At 36.3% G+C, this 19,078-nt stretch overlaps 1 protein-coding gene across 8 annotated transcripts in view; it reads right to left on the reverse strand.

Moving 5' to 3' along the window:
- Positions 1 to 3,742: 3,742 nt before the first annotated feature.
- The window catches only part of LOC105467109 (SMAD family member 5), a 49,253-nt gene continuing 33,917 nt past the window's right edge, over positions 3,743 to 19,078 (reverse strand). For all 8 annotated transcript variants that reach the window (XM_011716488.3, XM_011716489.3, XM_011716492.3 and 5 more), the window contains 3 exons: positions 14,064 to 14,285; positions 12,089 to 12,345; positions 3,743 to 9,127 (listed from right to left, as the gene is read on the reverse strand). In XM_011716488.3, the coding sequence (XP_011714790.1) occupies positions 8,984 to 9,127; positions 12,089 to 12,345; positions 14,064 to 14,285 (623 nt within the window). In that variant the 3' untranslated portion in view covers positions 3,743 to 8,983. The remainder of the gene's footprint in view (positions 9,128 to 12,088; positions 12,346 to 14,063; positions 14,286 to 19,078) is intronic.

Below are 19,078 nucleotides of genomic sequence, written 5' to 3' on the forward strand. Positions count from 1 at the left end.
GCTCTACTGCCTAGCATAAAGCTTGACCTGTAGTAATCACTGAATTGGCAAGTTAGTATTAATTGGGTTACAGTCCAAGCTGCTATAACAAAGCCATCCGCCACTCAAGTTTCTTTCTCACAGTACTGTTTCAGGGGTAGCACAACTGTTATCCTCATCCCTCAGCTTCCATGTCTACTTCAAGGTGCATACTCTAGATCCTGCCTTCTATCTGCATTCCAGCCAGAGAAGGAGAAAAGAGCAAGGGGCGCATTCCTCTTCCAGATATAATGCAGAAGTGGTGCCTATCACTTCTGCTAATATTCTACTGGCCAAGCTTAGTCACATGACCATACCTAGCTGAAAAGAAAGCTAGGAAATGTGGTATCCAGCTGGACACAGGTGTTCTGCAATGAAAGGGCAAATGGGCACTGGTAAGCTTACAGCAGTTTATTAAACAGACAATAAAAGGAAAGGACCTTCTTTTCATATGAACATCATCTCTCCAGCCTTACTATTTACACATTACTAGTTTGTGCCTGCATTCTTCACCTTCACTGAATTCACTAACTTGGTCTAAACAATTCTAAGTTAATGAAAACCACATTTCACAAAATTTTATGTAAACAAAAGGCAATTAGGGAAAGTCTACTGTTAATTACACTTCTGAACTAATGTTGGCAAAACTATAAAGTGGATAAAATCTAAAAAGCCCTCCAGACCCTTTGTTGTTTCTTCTTCCTGAACTTCTCCCCCTATATCACCCACACACACTCTTCCGCAAAATTAATCTTTTATTCTGAAGCACAAATATGGTTCATATATTGGTTTTATCTTATGTTCCCACTCCCACCTGAGTGCAACGAAAGGCTTGCCCCTTATGTACAACAGTTAGGGAAGGATATTATGGAGTCTAAACCATGGCACTAAAATCACACTACAAAAGTTTTAACACCTCAGCTTCTGTAAGCTCTGAAATTAAAAGTACACTTTTTGTGGTTATTTTCTCTTGTCAAGTGTATCAAGGAAACTATGCCCTGTCTACTTTCTTTGGGAAAATATTAAATGTTAACAGGTTAAAAGCTCTAACTTGACTATTAATTTTGCAGGTTCTACAAGCAACAATTCTAAGAATTTGGTAACTTTGGAGCAAAGTCCAAAAGTTCAAAGAGAAAGGATATGAGAGCTTTCTTAGCTGAATTTCCCCCTTTCTTCTCAATTATACTTTAGCCAACCCTCTCAATACCCCACCCCACATCAAACCACTTCTCAGGCATAAAGAGATCTAATAAAACATTGAGCTAGAAACAATTCAACTAAGAAGTATATTATTACATTATTTAAAAGGTAAATTCTAAATACTTAAAAAATTCACATCCTGCTTCAGTACTCTCATTAATTCAACAAATACTGGCATGCTTACTTATATCAAGAACTGTTCTAGCAGGGGCAACACAGGTCTGTCCTCACAGATCTTACATTCCCATGAGGTAAGATAATAATAAACAGGGTAAATAAATATATAATATGTTGGATGGTGATAAATGCTACACAGAATGAAAAGCTTTCTTAGGTACAAAGAACTCAAGAAACACTTTGGAACCAAACCAACTTCTCTAAGAACTCTTTCAAAAAAGGAGCTAGAGCTGCTCCATCCATAATCAGTAAAGTATCTGTGAAAGAAAGCCAAGGATCAATGTACAGTGACTACCAGAACAGGTTAGAAGGGCACACTCATAAACCTTTGCTACTGGTTTGGGGGTTTCAGTTTTTACTTTTCTCACCGTTAAAATTCTCAGCATTTATCTATTTATCTCAGATGAAAGTATTATTTAAAATGAAATAATGGAGGCAACTTATTAGATGGGGAAGGGGTGATTAAGACAAAGTATAAGCATCTTTTCAAAATCCATCTCTAAACATCAATAAACTGCCTCAGAAAATCTCTCACTAGGAATTACACACACACCCACTTGATACAATATGGATAATAAGTCTTAACCACCAGTCTAAATCCCTCTTCCCACCTCCCATCCGACATACTTTAACATGGAGACGGTTAAGCAAGCGGCCCATAGCTCTTCTTTGTATTGCCCATTACCCTTTAAAAAAAAAAAAAAAAACAATTTAGATAGAAAGAATAAGTTATTTTTGTTTTTGCAAAGTTTATTATAGACTTACAAATTCGACGACAAAAATCAGTAATATTTAAAACGTTAAATGGGAGGAGTGTTTTAAAAATGCTTCCTTCTTTCAATCATAAATACTATAGAGCTCTAAATAAGTACTCCCTTATAAACATTGCTGCAGCCTACTGACAACCTTAAAAATGTTTATAAAACGATACCTGCATCAAAACTGCTGTAATACAAATAGTATTAGCCACTGTCCCACCCCCTCATCACCTGAACTGTTTTGGCTATAGCAACCTGAAAACTATCTTAAACCCAAGAGAAGCCAACATCCTTAGTGCTCACTGAACCTTCTTCTGCCAGGACAAATGTGCTTTTTAAAAAAATACACTTCTAAAACAACCAGTGATGTTGCTACAAAATACCTTACAAAATGCCTTTTAAGTAAAAAGACATAGGAATGAACTGATTCTCAGAAATTGGTAGGAATGTCCAATCTTTTGGCTTCCCTAAGCCACAATGAAGTATAATTATCTTGGGCCACACATAAAATACATTAAACACTAACGATAGCTGATGAGCAAAAAAAAAAAAACCAAACAAACAAAAAAACTCGCAAAACAATCTCATGATGTTTTAAGAAAATTTACCAATTTGTGTTGGGCCATATTCAAAGCTGTCCTGGACCACATGCAGCCCATGGGTGCGGGCTGGACAAGCTTGAATACCGGAAGTCTTTCCTTAAAAAAAAAAAGGGAACGAGTGCTTTTACATTTATCCTTTTAGGGTTAAAATATGTAGTTTGGTTTTTCTACATTTCTGGCAAGGGCACATGATTTTTCACCATTCCATATATATATATATATTTTTTTTTTTGAGATGGAGTTTTGCTCTTGTTGCCCAAGCTGGCGTGCAATGGCATGATCGTGGCTCGATGCAGCCTCAGCCTCCTGGGTTCCAGCGATTCTCCTGTCTCAGCTGGGATTACAGGTATGCGCCACCACACCCGGCTAATTTTGTATTTTTAGTAGAGACGGGGTTTCACCATGTCAGTCAGGCTTGTCTTGAACTCCCGACCTTAGGTGATCCACCTGCCTCAGCCTCCCAAAGTGCTGGGATTACAGGCGTGAGCCACCACGCCTCGCCCACCATTCCTTTCTAATTAGAATGAGTTTGCACGTCTTCTATATGTAATTCAGAGGTTGGTGAAAGTGTGCACCACAGTGACAATGATGCAAAGTCAGTCTGTGATTTAAAATTTTTTCAAAAAAGAAGACAAAAGAAAATAAAAAATCGTAAATTCACAAAGTGGATAATCAAAGGTTGATACATTGAGGTTAAGCAACATCAGAAGGAATTATTCTGAATTAAAGAACTAGTAGAAATGTAAAAGATAGTAATAATTTTAAGATTTGAGTTCTTACGTTCTAAGTACTGTTCTAAATACTGTACTTGTATTACACTTCAACTAATCGTCCCTTAAATCCTTCCTATGAAGTAGACTTTTCCTTTACAGGTCAGGCAAGTGAGGCATAGAGTGGTTAAGCAACTTGTCTAAGCTATGAGGCCCATGACTCAAACGCAGGCAGGCCAACTCCAGAACAAAACAAAACAAAAAAAGACACATTAAGCAAGTTTTGAGGTTTATTAAAATAAAGAACTAGCAAACAATATGCAAAAACAAAGTTCTTAAGAGTTATGGCTTTGAAAAGCACAATATAGTAAAACCTAATACATTTTTATAAGTATCAAAATAACAGAATTGAAGCATGTTGCTAGAATTTCAGCTTCTACAACATAAACAGAAGCAAAACAAATACAAATAAGCAGCAGACCTACAGTGCAGCCATCAGCTTGGTCTTCATTATCTGCATATGAAATATCTTAAGAAAATGTGGGCAGGTAGACACAAACATCTGTTTCCATGATTACAATCCTCTTCAATTTTAAAATAAGTGAATTTCAAAATACAACTTACGCCAACCATGTTAAAAAAAAAAATCACTTCCCTAACCATTATCTTCTAGAGTTCCTATAGTTAAAATACTTTATGAATAAATCAACGCAACATTATCTCCAATGATATTAGAAGGGAAAATCTGACCCTAAAAGTTTTGTTTTTTTTTTTTTTGTTTTTTTTTTTTACGAAGAACTTCGGATTCTTTGGCCTTACTGGAGTTTTGTTATAGCTAACACCAGTCTGTATTAATTAAGAAGGCACTATTAATGAGGGGGGGAATCTACCTGTACACAAAATTATGTACTTTAACAGCATCTTCAAATAAACCTTTAAAGGATAATGGTTTATGATCATTTGAAGAATTTTAAGAACTGAGTTATCTGGACAAGAACCATACAAACCTTTTTCACTCTGCCATGAATGATTGAAGAATCCTGCTCTAGGACTGGATCTTTTCATAGAAAATAACTTATCACCTGTTTTACTGCAATTGCTACTAGCAATTATTATATAGCATGTGCTCTTCAAAACAGAAATAAAAACTGATGTGTGAAACCCCTTTCATTGGTTTTGGTAAACCATCCAATTTTGGGCTGTCATTTCAATTATAATACAGTTGTATTTTAGAAGATAAGATAACCCAATATAACAAAGGCTTGATAAATATTGTCACTCTGTAATCAGGACATACTAAACTGCAATTTAGCAAATTCCAAAGAACTGTCCAGGTTTCTTTCCAGCAGGTTGAATTCTTTGTTTATGCAGAAGAAATGCCTTCAATTCTCACATTCGATTCATGCATCTTGTATGATAAGAAAAGTTAAGAATTTTACTTATATCAATGAGAAAAATGCTGCTGCTCTGGGGGACCTGAGATTAGTCCCCCAAAAGCTGCCCTAATAATATCTGATACCACCTATAAACCACCACTTAGGAAAACTCTCTCCACAAAAATCACCAAACACTTCTAAAACCACCAGGCTACCTACTACCCTAAGACACTTGCTCATCTAGCTGAACAATATAACGATGACACACATTTATATTTATACCCAAGAGAATAGGTGAGGATTTAACTAGTAAGACAAAGAAGGGATCTGACATTCTTTAAAGTTAAAATATAGGTCCAAAATATAAGTCATCACAAAAGGCTGAACTCAGTAATTATCAAAAAAATTCTTCCTTCCTTATGAAGTAAAAAGGGTATTTATATATTTTAAGTGGCAAAGGTGATAATGATCCAAAGCACTATCAAGCAAATGACTAGAAAAAGTATAAAGAAATAGATCTAAATTGGTATATCAGATGTTCTCTATCACAGAAGTACAGCACTTTGATAGGTACTATCAAACTTTTTAGAGTTTCTCTGCTGTTGGTAGAATTTCATTTTTCGTATAAACTTTCTCTTCCAACAAAATACTACCACATGGGAAGGAACTGTTCCCCACAGGTACCCTCAGGTAATATGGAGGGTTTTTAACATGAACCCCAGTTCTAATCTTGACAACAGATTTCAGGTATGAGTACTTAATGATCATATCCTGAAGGATATCTTACTCTCAACTGTTATGAAAGGTATAAAATAGCTACATCCTCTATCTGTGCTATTAGATGTGGCTTGTTGAACTGTCTAGTACTCTTACTCTGGATTTCACCTCAGAAACCCAACCAATTCTATTTTTTTTAATATAGCAACAATACAATGTGAAAAATTATTTATATTCTGACACACATATTTGACATTTTGATTGACGTCTTAAATTTCCTCTTTAAAAAAAAAAAAAAGGTTAATGTTAGTAGATCAATAACGTGCCTACTAGTTTACATTTCATGTCAGCCAGGCAATACTGACCAGACCAATACTGACCAGACCATAAATATTACGTAGAGATGTTAAGCCACTGCATCTCTTATATCTTGCTTTTTTGCCAATCAACATTTTTGTTGCTTTAATTCATTACTGAGATTTCATTCTATTCTGCTTTTTGCATTACCAAACTGGTTGCAATTTTATTATTCCCAGATTCTGTCTTTTCAGCCAGCATAAACATACTGTACATGCTATGTGATTATTCTAGTGGTGCTAGAATTTTACTATAAAACATTCTGTAGATTAAAACGTATAACCATAATTTGCTAAAATGGTTTCTTTCAGAGGTACTTTCCTTTCAGTAGCCAGTTTTTAAAAATCTTACTAGCAAATTTTATTTCCTATATATAGATAAATGAAAATCCTTAGGGACTGTAAGAATAGCTGGACTGAATAAAGTTTTCATTTAAAGTCCGAGGGTGTGGAGTTGACAACTTTTAAGAGATACAACAGGCTTATAGTTCTCTGTCAAACTCTTAATTGTTAATAACTTTAGTACTGTCATTCATGAGACACAACTCCTAAGAGAAAACAAAGAAAAAGCCAATCATGTAAGATCTTTTTAACTCAATACTGTGACATAACGACCTCAAATAAAAACAATTTTTAATTAACTCACAATAGAAAACACCAATAAAACAACTCTTTAATTTCCACTAGTTTACTGCAGCCCAATGAAGTTGATTACATACATCCATTATTCAATCGGAGTAATTTTTTTCCACAAATTTGTTCCAGAGATCGTGCCGTAAGCCTGGTAAGTAAAAGAATGATGAAAATGTCAAAGTTCTATCAAGTAAGCAAATATTCTCTCTCATGTGGCCGACAGAACTCTGGAAGAAACAGAATGCATGTCATGTAATACTTACATTTAAGGCTCAGGTGACTGTCAGAAAGTATTTCTTTTACCCAGCAAAGAACTGTGAGCTGAAACACAAATGGCAATTCATCTGAAAGAACTAAAACCATCCACTGGCTGCACATTGAAAAAGCAATAAATAATGACACAGAAAACAAAAGAAATTGCATAATTCTTTCCTCGAAAATGCTTTTTTTTTTCTTTTTTTTTTTCTTCACAAAAGCAGAAAGGACAAAGTGGAAAGTCAAACCAAACTAACATTTTAAACAGAAGAATTACATGACTCCATATACTTTCGAAAGGCACCAGAAAATAAAGCTTTCACTGATAGGTAAATTAGGTATTTTTTTTTCCAAAATAATTTCTTCATTCTCATGTCATAACTAAGTGTCCATTTGACGACTCCCGAGAAAAAAACTGGTTCAAAGTCCTTTATCCAAAGCCAAAAACATGATTGATTAAATGGATATTTTAGAGTTTTCATTCATGTCTTTTCTCTCTAAAGATTGGTGTTTTGGGAGACTAGCTTCCACGTAAGTACTTAAAAAATGGAAAAAGAGCATCATTGATAAATGAGAGAAGAGTCTATATTCGTTGATGAATGAGTGTTTTGTTTTGTTTTCTGAGACGGAGTTTCGCTCTGTCGCCCAGGCTGGAGTGCAGTGGTGTGATCTCGGCTCACCACAACCTCCGCCTCCCAGGTTCAAGTGATTCTTCTGCCTCAGCCTCCTGAGTAGCTGGGACTACAGGCACGTGCCACCAAGCCTGGCTAATTTTTGTATTTTTAGTAGAGACAGGGTTTCACCATTTAGCCAGGCTGGTCTAGAACTCCTGATATCGTGATCCGCCTGCCTTGGCCTCCCAAAGTGCTGGGATTACAGGCATGAGCCACTGCGCCCAGTCGAGTGTTTTAAAATCAGCTATCCCTACATCCACTGCTGATTCATTTAGTATCAGATCAGTAGCCTCATCCTTGGGGCCCAACTGAAGAGCCTCCTACGGCTCCAGTGCATAGGTCCTTGCATAGGGAGGCTGACACAAGTAAGAGCAATGGGATTAACTACATGATTCGTCAGCACTGGTAACACCCATGAACCTGTAGTGAATTAAAAAGGCACCTTAAGTTGGAGCTATAGAATATACAGTCTTATAACCTAGGTTGAAAGTAAAACAAAAACCAGAAAAAAGCATAACTTCCTACAAATGTAATCTATAAATTGCAGTGTTTGTTAATACAAAAAAGGTACCAAGGATGTAAGGATAAGCATCTAAGTCCAAGTCACTTGAGTGTATTTTATCAAAGGTTACGCTAAAAACTGTCACCCATAAAAGTGCAAAATAAAAGATTAATGCATGTCAAAAATAGAGTTCTTGCAACATTGTCCAAAAGCAGCAAACATAGTTGAACAAGGCTGTGCATGCACTGTCACTTGCTATAAAGTAATGCTTATGACAGATTTTGAGTAAATGACATATACTTGAGATCAGTTATTTGCAATAATTTTTTTTAAAAAAGGAAATGTTTTACAAAAGATATATAGCATGAAGTCACATTACACTGAAGAACACTTATCTGTATTAAATGTAAATTTTATGTCATCTAGAAAACTATCATTTTGCTTTTACTGAACACTACTGGTTAGAGCAGTGCATAGTGTTCCTTCAAATAAAACTTTGTTTATAGTTTCATTTAAGCCCCTACCATACACTTTTGCAAAACAATGAATTATACTTTAAGTTGGTGGGACAAAGAAACTGGTAAAAGTACATCTTCTGGAAGATCAAGAGTAGGAGGGAAAACTTACTCTTCACTGTATATACCCTCTTATAAGCTACTATAACTTTTCATCATGTGATGCATTTTCAAATACATTTAACAAATAAAAAAATTTTAGGGCAATAAAGTAAAAGCATGTTCCAGTTTAAGATCAATGCCAAATTTCTGAACTGGGGCATAATACTTACTCTGCATCTTTTACAACACTTCTGAGAGTTAATCACATGAACATGAATACAAACAAATGTAGATTCATCACAAAATACAAATGTATTGGTCACAATTATGTAGAAAAAAATAAGCTGTAATATCTGTTTTCCATGTAAGCTCACAGTATCTGTACTCAAAGTTTCTCTAAAATTAAAACAAGTCCACTAACAATATAATTGAAAAGAATACTTCTGCATTATGAAACAGAAGATATGGGGTTCAGAGGGGAGCCCATCTGAGTAAGGACTTTATCCAGCCACTGAAGAGGCCCATGAAGATGAATCTCAATCCAACATGGGGTGCTGGTTACATCCTGCCGGTGATATTCTGCTCCCCAACCCTATGAAAATGAACAGATACCATCACAAATCCCTCTTTAAACTGTTAACCACTCTAAACCAATTTTACTATAACAAAAAGATAGCTTTTAACAATAGAGACATGTAGAATTTACGTAAAGAGAATAATGATCACAAAACCAGTCTTAGTATTCATCATGAAATTAAAAGCAAGACAACAGCTACATTATTTAAAGATACATGAATTCTAAAATAATATATAATTCCCTTAATAGAAACCCTTGGAATCAGTTATATTTCATAATTTTTTTAATCTTAAAAAGGTAACACAGTACAGTATCTCATAATTAAAACAAATATTTCTGCAGTGAGAGACATTCTCCCTAAATGGGATAAATGCAAAATAGAAAATCACCACTAGGGCACCACAGTAATAATTACTGTAGACAAGATATATTGAAGAATGCAAAAATTGTGGGTAAAATATAAAGGAGAAACAGTGTATTTACATAGCCCCAAAGAATCTGCCTCCAAATATTTATAAATACTATTTTCTCTTAATTTCTTTGTAAGACTTAATGACTATTTAAAGGAAAAATTATAACAGTATTGTAAGATATATAATGTGCAGATGTAAAATTTATGAATAGCACAAAGAATAAAACAAGGTAATTAAAACTCTTCAACAGCAAGGTTTTCATATTTTACATTTTAAGAATAGTACAATATTAACTCTAGGTAGATTGGGGCATGTTAAAGATACATGTGTGGTAATTCCCAGAGAAACCACTAAAAAATGTAAAAAGATGTCACTTAAATGTTAATAAAGGAATCATATATAAAAAATAAAAATAAAACTCATAAATAGCCTTATGTAAGATCATGTCAGACTTTTTTTTTTTTTTTTTTTGAGAAGGAGTTTCGCTCTTATTGCCCAGGATGGAGTGCAATGGCGCAATCTCGGCTAACTGCAACCTCTGTCTCCCAGGTTCAAACTATTCTCCTGTCTCAGCCTCCTGAGTAGCTGGGATTACAGGCATCCACCATCATGCCTGGCTAATTTTTGTATTTTTCAGTAGAGACAGGGTTTCACCATGTTGGCCAGGCTGGTCTCGAACTCCTGATCTCAGGTGATCCACCTGCCTTGGCCTCCCAAAGTGCTGGGATTACAGGTGTGAGCCATCGCACCTGGCCCAGGTTTTTTTTTTTAACCAAAAATTTTTTATTTTCAAGTTGTCTGAAAATCAGATAAGGCATCGTAGATACTGATAAATACATGCATGTATAATTTAATGTGGCAATCACATAGTGATTATCCTTTAAGGTGGGAAATTACTGGGATGAACTGAGATGAAACCTTTAGCCTAAAACTCCAGATAAAAATTAAAATACAAATTTTTCACTTTTATTTTCCTGGATTTATCAAGTTCTCTGGTTTACTGCTTACGATAGTCCTGGCCCAGGAAAACTGGGTGGGGGAGGGAGGGCGGTCAGGGGAGTGAAGAAGATTGGGGAGCACAGATTAAAATAAATAGGCAGCCGGGCGCGGTGGCTCAAGCCTGTAATCCCAGCACTTTGGGAGGCCGAGACGGGTGGATCACGAGGTCAGGAGATCAAGACCATCCTGGCTAACATGGTGAAACCCCGTCTCTACTAAAAATACAAAAAACTAGCCGGGCGCAGTGGCGGGCGCCTGTAGTCCCAGCTACTTGGGAGGCTGAGGCAGGAGAATGGCGTAAACCCGGGAGGCGGAGCTTGCAGTGAGCTGAGATCCGCCACTGCACCCCAGCCTGGGCGACAGAGCGAGACTCCGTCTCAAAATAAATAAATAAATAAAATAAAATAAATATGCAAAAGTCACACTACGGTACAAGAAGGGAGAAATGCCTTCAGGGTAACCAGTAAACTGATGTATACAATAGACCTACAGCAAAGTATCATGAAAACACTGGACTGGGGCTGAATACCAAAAAGAAAAAAATCCATGCAAAGCATGTGACAGGTACTCTTCTTGTGCCAAATTCTTAAGAACCATGTAGATATAGTACAGATTAAAATTCTTTTCAAATTTTAAGCACAAATCTTTGGAATGTCAATACGATTAGGTCAAGAGAGTAGATGATAAACTTGAAAAGTTCCTTTGAAATTTGCAAATCCTTAATATTAAGGCTGGTGGAAAAGTAATCGTGGCTTCTGCCATTACTTTTACTAACAGTACTTAGCTAGAAATGAAATAATTTTAATATTCTAAAGAATTCCACCAAGTCACCCTAATGAAATCTAGTAATAATCAAAACTGTTGAAGCTAAGAGCCTCAAATAGCAATTTTAATATTAAATGCTGATACGGTTTGGCTGTGTCCTTACCCAAATCTCATCTTAAATTGTAGCTCCCATAATTCCCACATGTTGTGAGAAGGAACTAGGGGGAGATAACTGAATCATGGGGGCAGTTTCTCCCATACTGCTCTCGTAGTGGTGAATAAAGTCTCATAAGATCTGATAGTTTTATAAGGGGTTTCCCCTTTCACTTGGCTCTCATTCTCTCTTGCCTGCCGCCATGTAAGACATGACTTTGCTCCTTTGCCTTCTGCCATGATTGTGAGGCTTCCCCAGCCACGTGGAACTGTGAGTTTATTAAACCTCTTTTTCTTTATAAATTACCCAGTCTTGGGTATGTCTATTAGCAGCATGAAAATGGACTAATACAAATGCCTTCTAGAAATTTAGTCTTTTAACTAAAATTCCTTTTAATCTCAGCCCCTATTCAATATCAAAATCAGTATCAATCATGCATTTTATAACGTCTAGATTACAAAATGAAATCTTAGATTATGTAGTTAAAATGACAAATTCAATAATTTTATTTAAAACCCTGTTAAATCAGGTCAAAAGCAATTATCAACTTTCATTTAACAAATAATTTTTAAAAATTATAACCTAAAGTCATAATATACATATTTATAGTGACTCAAATTACTTTAGAGATCACAACTCACTCACCTTGACAAAACTCATTCGAATGGTACACATTTTGGTGAGCTCATATACTGCCTCAAACCCATGGTTGACAGACTGAGCCAGAAGCTGAGCAAACTCCTGATTGTTAAAAATTTTGAGGCTGCAGCTGCTGGGAATCTTACAGACAGTGGTGGGATGAAAGCCATGATGAAAGTTGCAGTTCCTACTCTGTACAAATATGCTGCTGTCACTGAGGCATTCCGCATACACCTCCCCACCAACATAGTACAGATGAACACCTTAAAAAGACAAGCATCACAAGAGTCAGATTAAAGAATCAGTATAATGAAACCAAATAGACTGTATGGAGCAACGAAGTACCCATTAATCCACAGCAAACTTCCAACAGTCTTTAGACAGAAGTTACCACTAGATGGCCTTCTGCTGCCAAAGATAATCAAGAGGTTAACGTCTGCCTGCATCTACAAGAGTGAAGCCTCAAATAGGCAGCATATTAAGTTATCCATTTTTAGGTTGTTCTCTTTTTCCTTTTCCAACAATTATTTATCATCTCTATAAGAGAAAGAGAGCACTAAAAAAAAAAACCCAAACCTTCTTTTGATGAGTCCTTTCAAACAAATGCTCAGTGCTATCAACTATCATAAACAGTCATTTGACAGACTTTTGTACTCTTTGTGCTAACAAAGAGGACAGCAATACTAAAAAAAAACCCAAAGTTACATATATAATTTCAGGTCACAAGAAGAGCTTTGAAATGGCAGATTTATCTTACTTAAAATTTATATTTAAAAATATATGTATTCCTTTGCAAGACGTGAGGGCAAAAAAAAAAGAATTTTAAAAATACATAAATATGTGGAAATAGTTTTAACATTAAATATTCAAATTATATAACTAAAGCTAGTCACCTAGTATTTTCCCAACATATCCCTCCACCACCTCAAAACTAACCCATGAAAGAAAAGGTCCTAGAACTATATGCTGGGGAAAAAGAAAAAACTGATTCTAGAATTTCAAAATTCACAAAATAGATTTCCCTTAAATTACTTCTACAGTGATGGAAGAAAAAAAATAAATAAATGCCTAGAAGTGAGGCGCTTCACTGAAAAAAACTAAGGCAAGTTGGCAGTAAACTCAAAAGACAATGAGAACTTTGTTTCTCAACTTATTTTTGGCCATAGGATTTTTTAAAATCACTTCTATAAGAAATCCTACACAATTATATTTATTTACTTTTTGTTCCTATTTTGGACCAAGATTCCCTCAAGTTAAAGAAGCAAAACGCAGCAAGGGGTAAAAACAAAACGTCTCAAGAAATAGGCAATACACTCTACCTGGGATGGGTTTCCTTGCTGATCACTTGATGCATGAGACTTTGACATTTTATTGCAGTATGAAAAGGGCCCAGTTTGTTGTGGCAACTATCTTGCAGGACAAATTATTAATAAAACCTTATTGCCTAAATTTAAAAGATGGGAGCAGTGGTGGTGAAGCTATTGGAACATCATTCACACTAGATTTCCCATGTCTAATTCCACTTCTCTCACATCATGGTAACCCTTACAAGTCATCTCAACCCAAAATACTCCACAAATACCTTAATTATAAAATTCTAATCCTTCACCAGCATTCATACACAATATTCCATAAATATGTGTCACGTATTTATACTGAGGCACTCTTCTAGCTACTGGGGATACTGTTGTGAACAAGGCAAGTTCCTGTACAGCTTATGTTCCAGTCAGGGTAACACTCAAAAAACAAAGTGGTAGTATGATTTCAGAAACTTAGCACTGGGAAGAAAAACTAAGCAGGACAAAAAAATGAGGGAAGATCATGTCTTTATCTGATTAACACATTCTTCAATATTGGCAACAACGCAGAGGCCATGTGTTAAACTTCTTTGTATGTTTCTAGCACCTTTCACAACGCATGGTTCATGGCAAGTACAACAAATGACTGAATTTGATTAAATGTAGGAAAATGACAAGATTACCTTTTCCAATATGTCGCCTAGTGTTTTCAATTGTCGAATTACGATTAACATTTGACAACAAACCCAAGCAGAATCTACTTTTGTTATTTGAAGGATCTGTGAATCCATCTACTAACACACTAGTAGAAGATGCATGAAAAGCTTCTCCAACACGATTGTTTAATTCATAGTAGACTATTGAACACCAATGTTTAGGCTCTTCATAGGCAACAGGCTGAACATCTGTGAACAAACCAGACAGAGAAGAAGTTTAATAAATATCAGAAACTTAGATTGTCCATGTGTTTATCTTTTAACCCAACCCAAGTGTTACATGAAAAAGAAAATTTTCAGATATTTCACAAGTCTCACTGTCCTTCCTAGCTGTGAATCTATATCCGAAAACAGGCACTAGAAATCGGCTTGAATATGACGATTTAAAAAATTATAGAAATACCAGGATTGGCAATAGTCTTAGCTTGCTCGGGCTATAAAATACCGTAAGGCTGAGTGGCTTAAACAACAAATTTATTTCTCACAGGTCTGGGGGCTGGGAAGTCCAAGATCAAGGTGCCAGAAGATTTGGTAACTAGAGGGGACCTGCTTCCTGGCTTGCAGACAGCTGCTTTCTCACTGTGTGCTCATATGGCCCCTCCTCAGTGCATGCTCTTAGAGAAAGATCTGTTTCTTTTCCTCTTCTTGTAAGGGAACTAATCTCATTATGACAATCCCACTCTCAAGCCTACTTATTTCCATCTTCAAATACCATCACACTGGGAGTTAGGACTTCAACATATGAATTTTAGGGAGATTCAACATGGTCCATTAGCATTCTACCCCAGCAACCCAAAATTCACATCCTTCTCACATACAAAATACACACATATATTCTATCCCAACAGCCCCTGAAATCTTAACTGATTTCTGCATCAACTCTAATGTAAGCCCAGTATCATCTAAATACCATCTACATAAGATATGGCTGAGACTTGAGGCAAAATTCCTTTCCAGCTGTAAACCTATGAAACCAGGTAAGTTACATGCTTCAACACTATAATGGTGGGACAGGTACAGGATAGACGTTCCCACTCCAAAATGGAAAAACAGAAAAGAAGGTAGTGATGATGGGTCAAGAAAGGTGAAAACCTAGCAAAGCAAATTCCATTAGGCCTTAAGGCTGGAGAATAAACCTCTTTGGTTTGATGTTCTACCCTCCCAACCCTCTGGGTAGAGTGAGGGGGTGCCCAGGCCTTGGTTCAATACATGAATTTTGGGAGGACACAATTCAGAACATAGCAGCAACAACACATTATTAATTGTTTTTCTAACATAAACTAATTCGGGTTTAAATTTGAGACAAAAAATTCTTTTTCAGAGACCTGAAAGATTTAACTCTAATCAGTATCTGTAAAATTATTTTAAACAAAAAGTTAAACTACAAGACTAAGTGAGACTCAGCAAATTAGGAATAGAGGGTAACTTCCTCAGCTTCATAAAGAACATTTACAGCTAACGTCATACTTAATGGTAGGAAACTAGAAGGTTTTCTGCTAAGATCAAAAACAAAGCAAAGATGCCTCCTCTCCCGCTTTTCAACATATACTGGAAGTCCTTGCTAATGCCATAAAGAAATAAAAGGTACACAGATAGGAAAGGAGGAAATTGTCTTTGTTTGCAAAAGACATGATTGTCTACGTAAAAATAAGAAAGAACTGACCAAAAAAATTCCTGGAACTAGTAAGCATTATAGCAAGGTTGCAGGACACAAGGTTAATATGCAAAAGTTGATTGCTCTCCTATACACCAACAATAAACAAATGAAATTTAAAATAACAAAAATAATTATAATTTACATTAGCATCCCCCAAAATTAAATACTTAGGCATAAATATAAAAAAGTAGGAACATGCTCTATGAGGAAGACTACAAAACTCTGATAAAAGACATCAAAGAAGAACTAAATAAATGCGGAAACACTGCACATTCAAGAATAAGACTCAATATTGTCAAGATGGCAGTGTTTCCCAGCTTAATCTATAGAGTAATAATACCAATCAAAATCCCTGCAAGCTATTTTTTGGATATAGACAAAATGATTCTTAGTTTATATGCAGAGGTAAAAGCCTCAAAATAGCCAACACGATATGAAAGGAGAAGAACAAAGTCAGAGGACTGACACTACTTGACTTTAAGACTTAATATAAAGATACAGTAATCAAGATCATGATGAAATAAAAGGACAAACAGATCAAAGGAGCAGAACAGAGTTTAGAAACAGACCCAAATAAATACAGTCAACTGGTCTTTGACAAAGGAGCAAAGGCAATGGAAGAAAAAAATAATCTTTTCAAAAAATGATACAGGAAACAACTGGACATCAAAAAAGTAAACCTAGACTATACCTTACACTCTTCACAAAACTGACCCAAGATGGATTACAGACCTAAATGTAAAATGCAAAACTATAAAACTCCTAGAAAATAATATAGGAGAAAATCTAGATGACTTTCAGTATGATCATGCCTTTTTTTAGGTACAATCCATGAAAGAATGAATTGATAAGCTGGCCTTCATTAAAATTTAAAACTTTTGCTCGAGAAAGATACTGTCTAGAGAATGAGGAGACCAGCCAGAGATTAAGAAAAAAAAATCTGCAAAAGATCTATCCGATAAAGGACTATAATTCAAAATCCACAAAGAACTCAAAAACAATCTGATTAACGTATGGCAAAAGATGTGAACAGGGAACCCACCAGACTTACAGATTGGTCAAGTAAGCATGTTCAACATGTTGTGTCATTAAGGAATTGCAAATTAAAACAACAATGAGATGCTACTACACACCTATTAGAATGGCCAAAATCCAAAACAATGACAACATCAAATGTTGGTAAGGATGAGGAGCATCAGGAATTCTCATTCATAGTTGGGAATGCAAAATGATACAGCCACTTTAGAAGGCACTTTGGCAGTTTCTTACAAACCTAAACATACTCTTACCATAAACTCTAGCAATCGTGCTTCTTGTTATTCAAATGAGATGAAAACTACATCCACATAAAAAATCTGCACATGAATGTTTATACCAGCTTTATTCATAATTGCTCAAACTCAGAAGTAATCAAAAGGTTCTTCAGTAAGTGAACGGATAAACAAACTGTGGTACAACCAAGACAATGAAATAGTATTTGGTGCTATGATGGTTAGTATTGAGTGTCAAACTGATTGGATTGAAGGATGCAAAGTATTGTTTCTTGGGTGTGTCTGTGGGGCTGTTGCCAAAGGAGATTAACATTTGAGTCAGTGGACTGGGAGAGGCAGGCCCACCCTCAATCTGGGCAGGCACCATCTAAGCAGCTGCCAGCATGGCTAGAATAAAGCAGGCAGGTAGAAGATGGAAGACCAGACTTGCTGAGTCTTCCGGCCTTCATCTTTCTCCTGTGCTGGATGCTTCTTGTCCTCAAACATCAGACTCCGAATTCATCAGCTTCTGGACTCTTGGACTTATACCAATGGTTTGCCAGGGGCTCTTGGGCCTTTGGCCACAGACTGAAGGCTGCACTGTCGGCTTCCCTACTTTTGAGGTTTGGGGCTCAGACTGATCCACCCCTGGATTCCTTGTTCCTCAGCTTACAGATGGCCTATTGTGGGACTTTACCTTGTGATCATATAAGTCAACTCTCCTTAATAAACTCCCTTTCATATATATTACATATATCCTATTAGTTCTGTCCCTCTAGAGAACCCTAATGGAGGAGCTAAAAAGAAATGAGCTATCAAGCCATAAAAAGACATGGAGAAACTAAAATGCATATTACTAAGTGAAAGAAGCCAGTATGAAAAGGCTACATACTGTATGATTCTAACTACAACATTCTGCAAAAGGCAAAACTATAGAGACAGTAAAAAGATCAGTGGTTGCAAGGGGTTGTGGGGAAGGAGAGGTGAACAGGCAGAGCATAGATAATTTTTAAGAAGTAAAAAATGATTCTGTATGATATCATAAGGGTGGATACATGTGTTAAAAACCCACAGAATGTACAAAAACCAAGAACGAACCCCACTGGATAATAATCATGTGTCAATGGAAGCTCACTGACTATAACAAATGTACCACTCTGGTGAGGGATGCTGATAATGGAGGAGGCTGTGCCTGTGTGGGAGAAGAGAGTATGCGAGAATTTTCTGTACCTTCCACTTAATTTTGCTGTGAACCAAAAACTGAACTAAAAAATAAAGTCTATTTATAAAGAAAGAAAGAAAGAAAGAAAGAAAAAAAACCAACTAAATGAACATTTTCTTTGGGTAAATAGAGGTATATGTTTAAATTTTACATGCCAGAATTGCCTACAGAAAAAGGTTTATAAACAATATAAAATACTGGCCAAACTCATTAATATAAAAGTCAGTATCTCAATTGACACAAAGCATAGAAGAGACATTTGGAAGTTCTACATCCCAGCACCTTTCCTGGAGCCAAAATCAAGCAAACAAATCATGGACCCTCAATTCTCTTTCAAAAAAGGAGGAATATGGCTGGGTGCAGTGGCTCATACCTGTAATCCCAGCACTTTGGGAGGCCAAGGTGGGCAGATCATCTGAGGTCAGGAGTTCAAGATCAACTTGGCCAATATGGTGAAACCCCGTCTCTATTAAAAATACAAAAATTAGCCAGGTGTGGTGGCACGTGCATCTGATAATCCCAGCTATTCGGAGGCTGAGGCAGAACTGTGAGCCGAGATTGTGCCGCCGCATTCAATGCTGGGTGGCAGAGCGAGATTCCGTCTCAAAAAAAAGGGGCAGGAATAAAATAACACTAAGGAAAACGTAAGAGTAATCACATGGTCTATGTATGAAATTTAAAATAATTGGTTAACTTTTTTTTTTTTTTTTGAGATGGAATTTCGCTCTGTCACCCATGACTGAGTGCAGTGGCACAATCTCAGCTCACTGCAACCTCCACCTCCTGGGTTCAAGTGATTCTCCAGCCTCAGTCTCCCGAGCAGGTGGGATTACAAGCACCCACCAGCATGCCC

The sequence above is a fragment of the Macaca nemestrina genome, chromosome 6, assembly GCF_043159975.1.
Source record: "Macaca nemestrina isolate mMacNem1 chromosome 6, mMacNem.hap1, whole genome shotgun sequence".
In the NCBI taxonomy this organism is placed as follows: domain Eukaryota; kingdom Metazoa; phylum Chordata; class Mammalia; order Primates; family Cercopithecidae; genus Macaca; species Macaca nemestrina.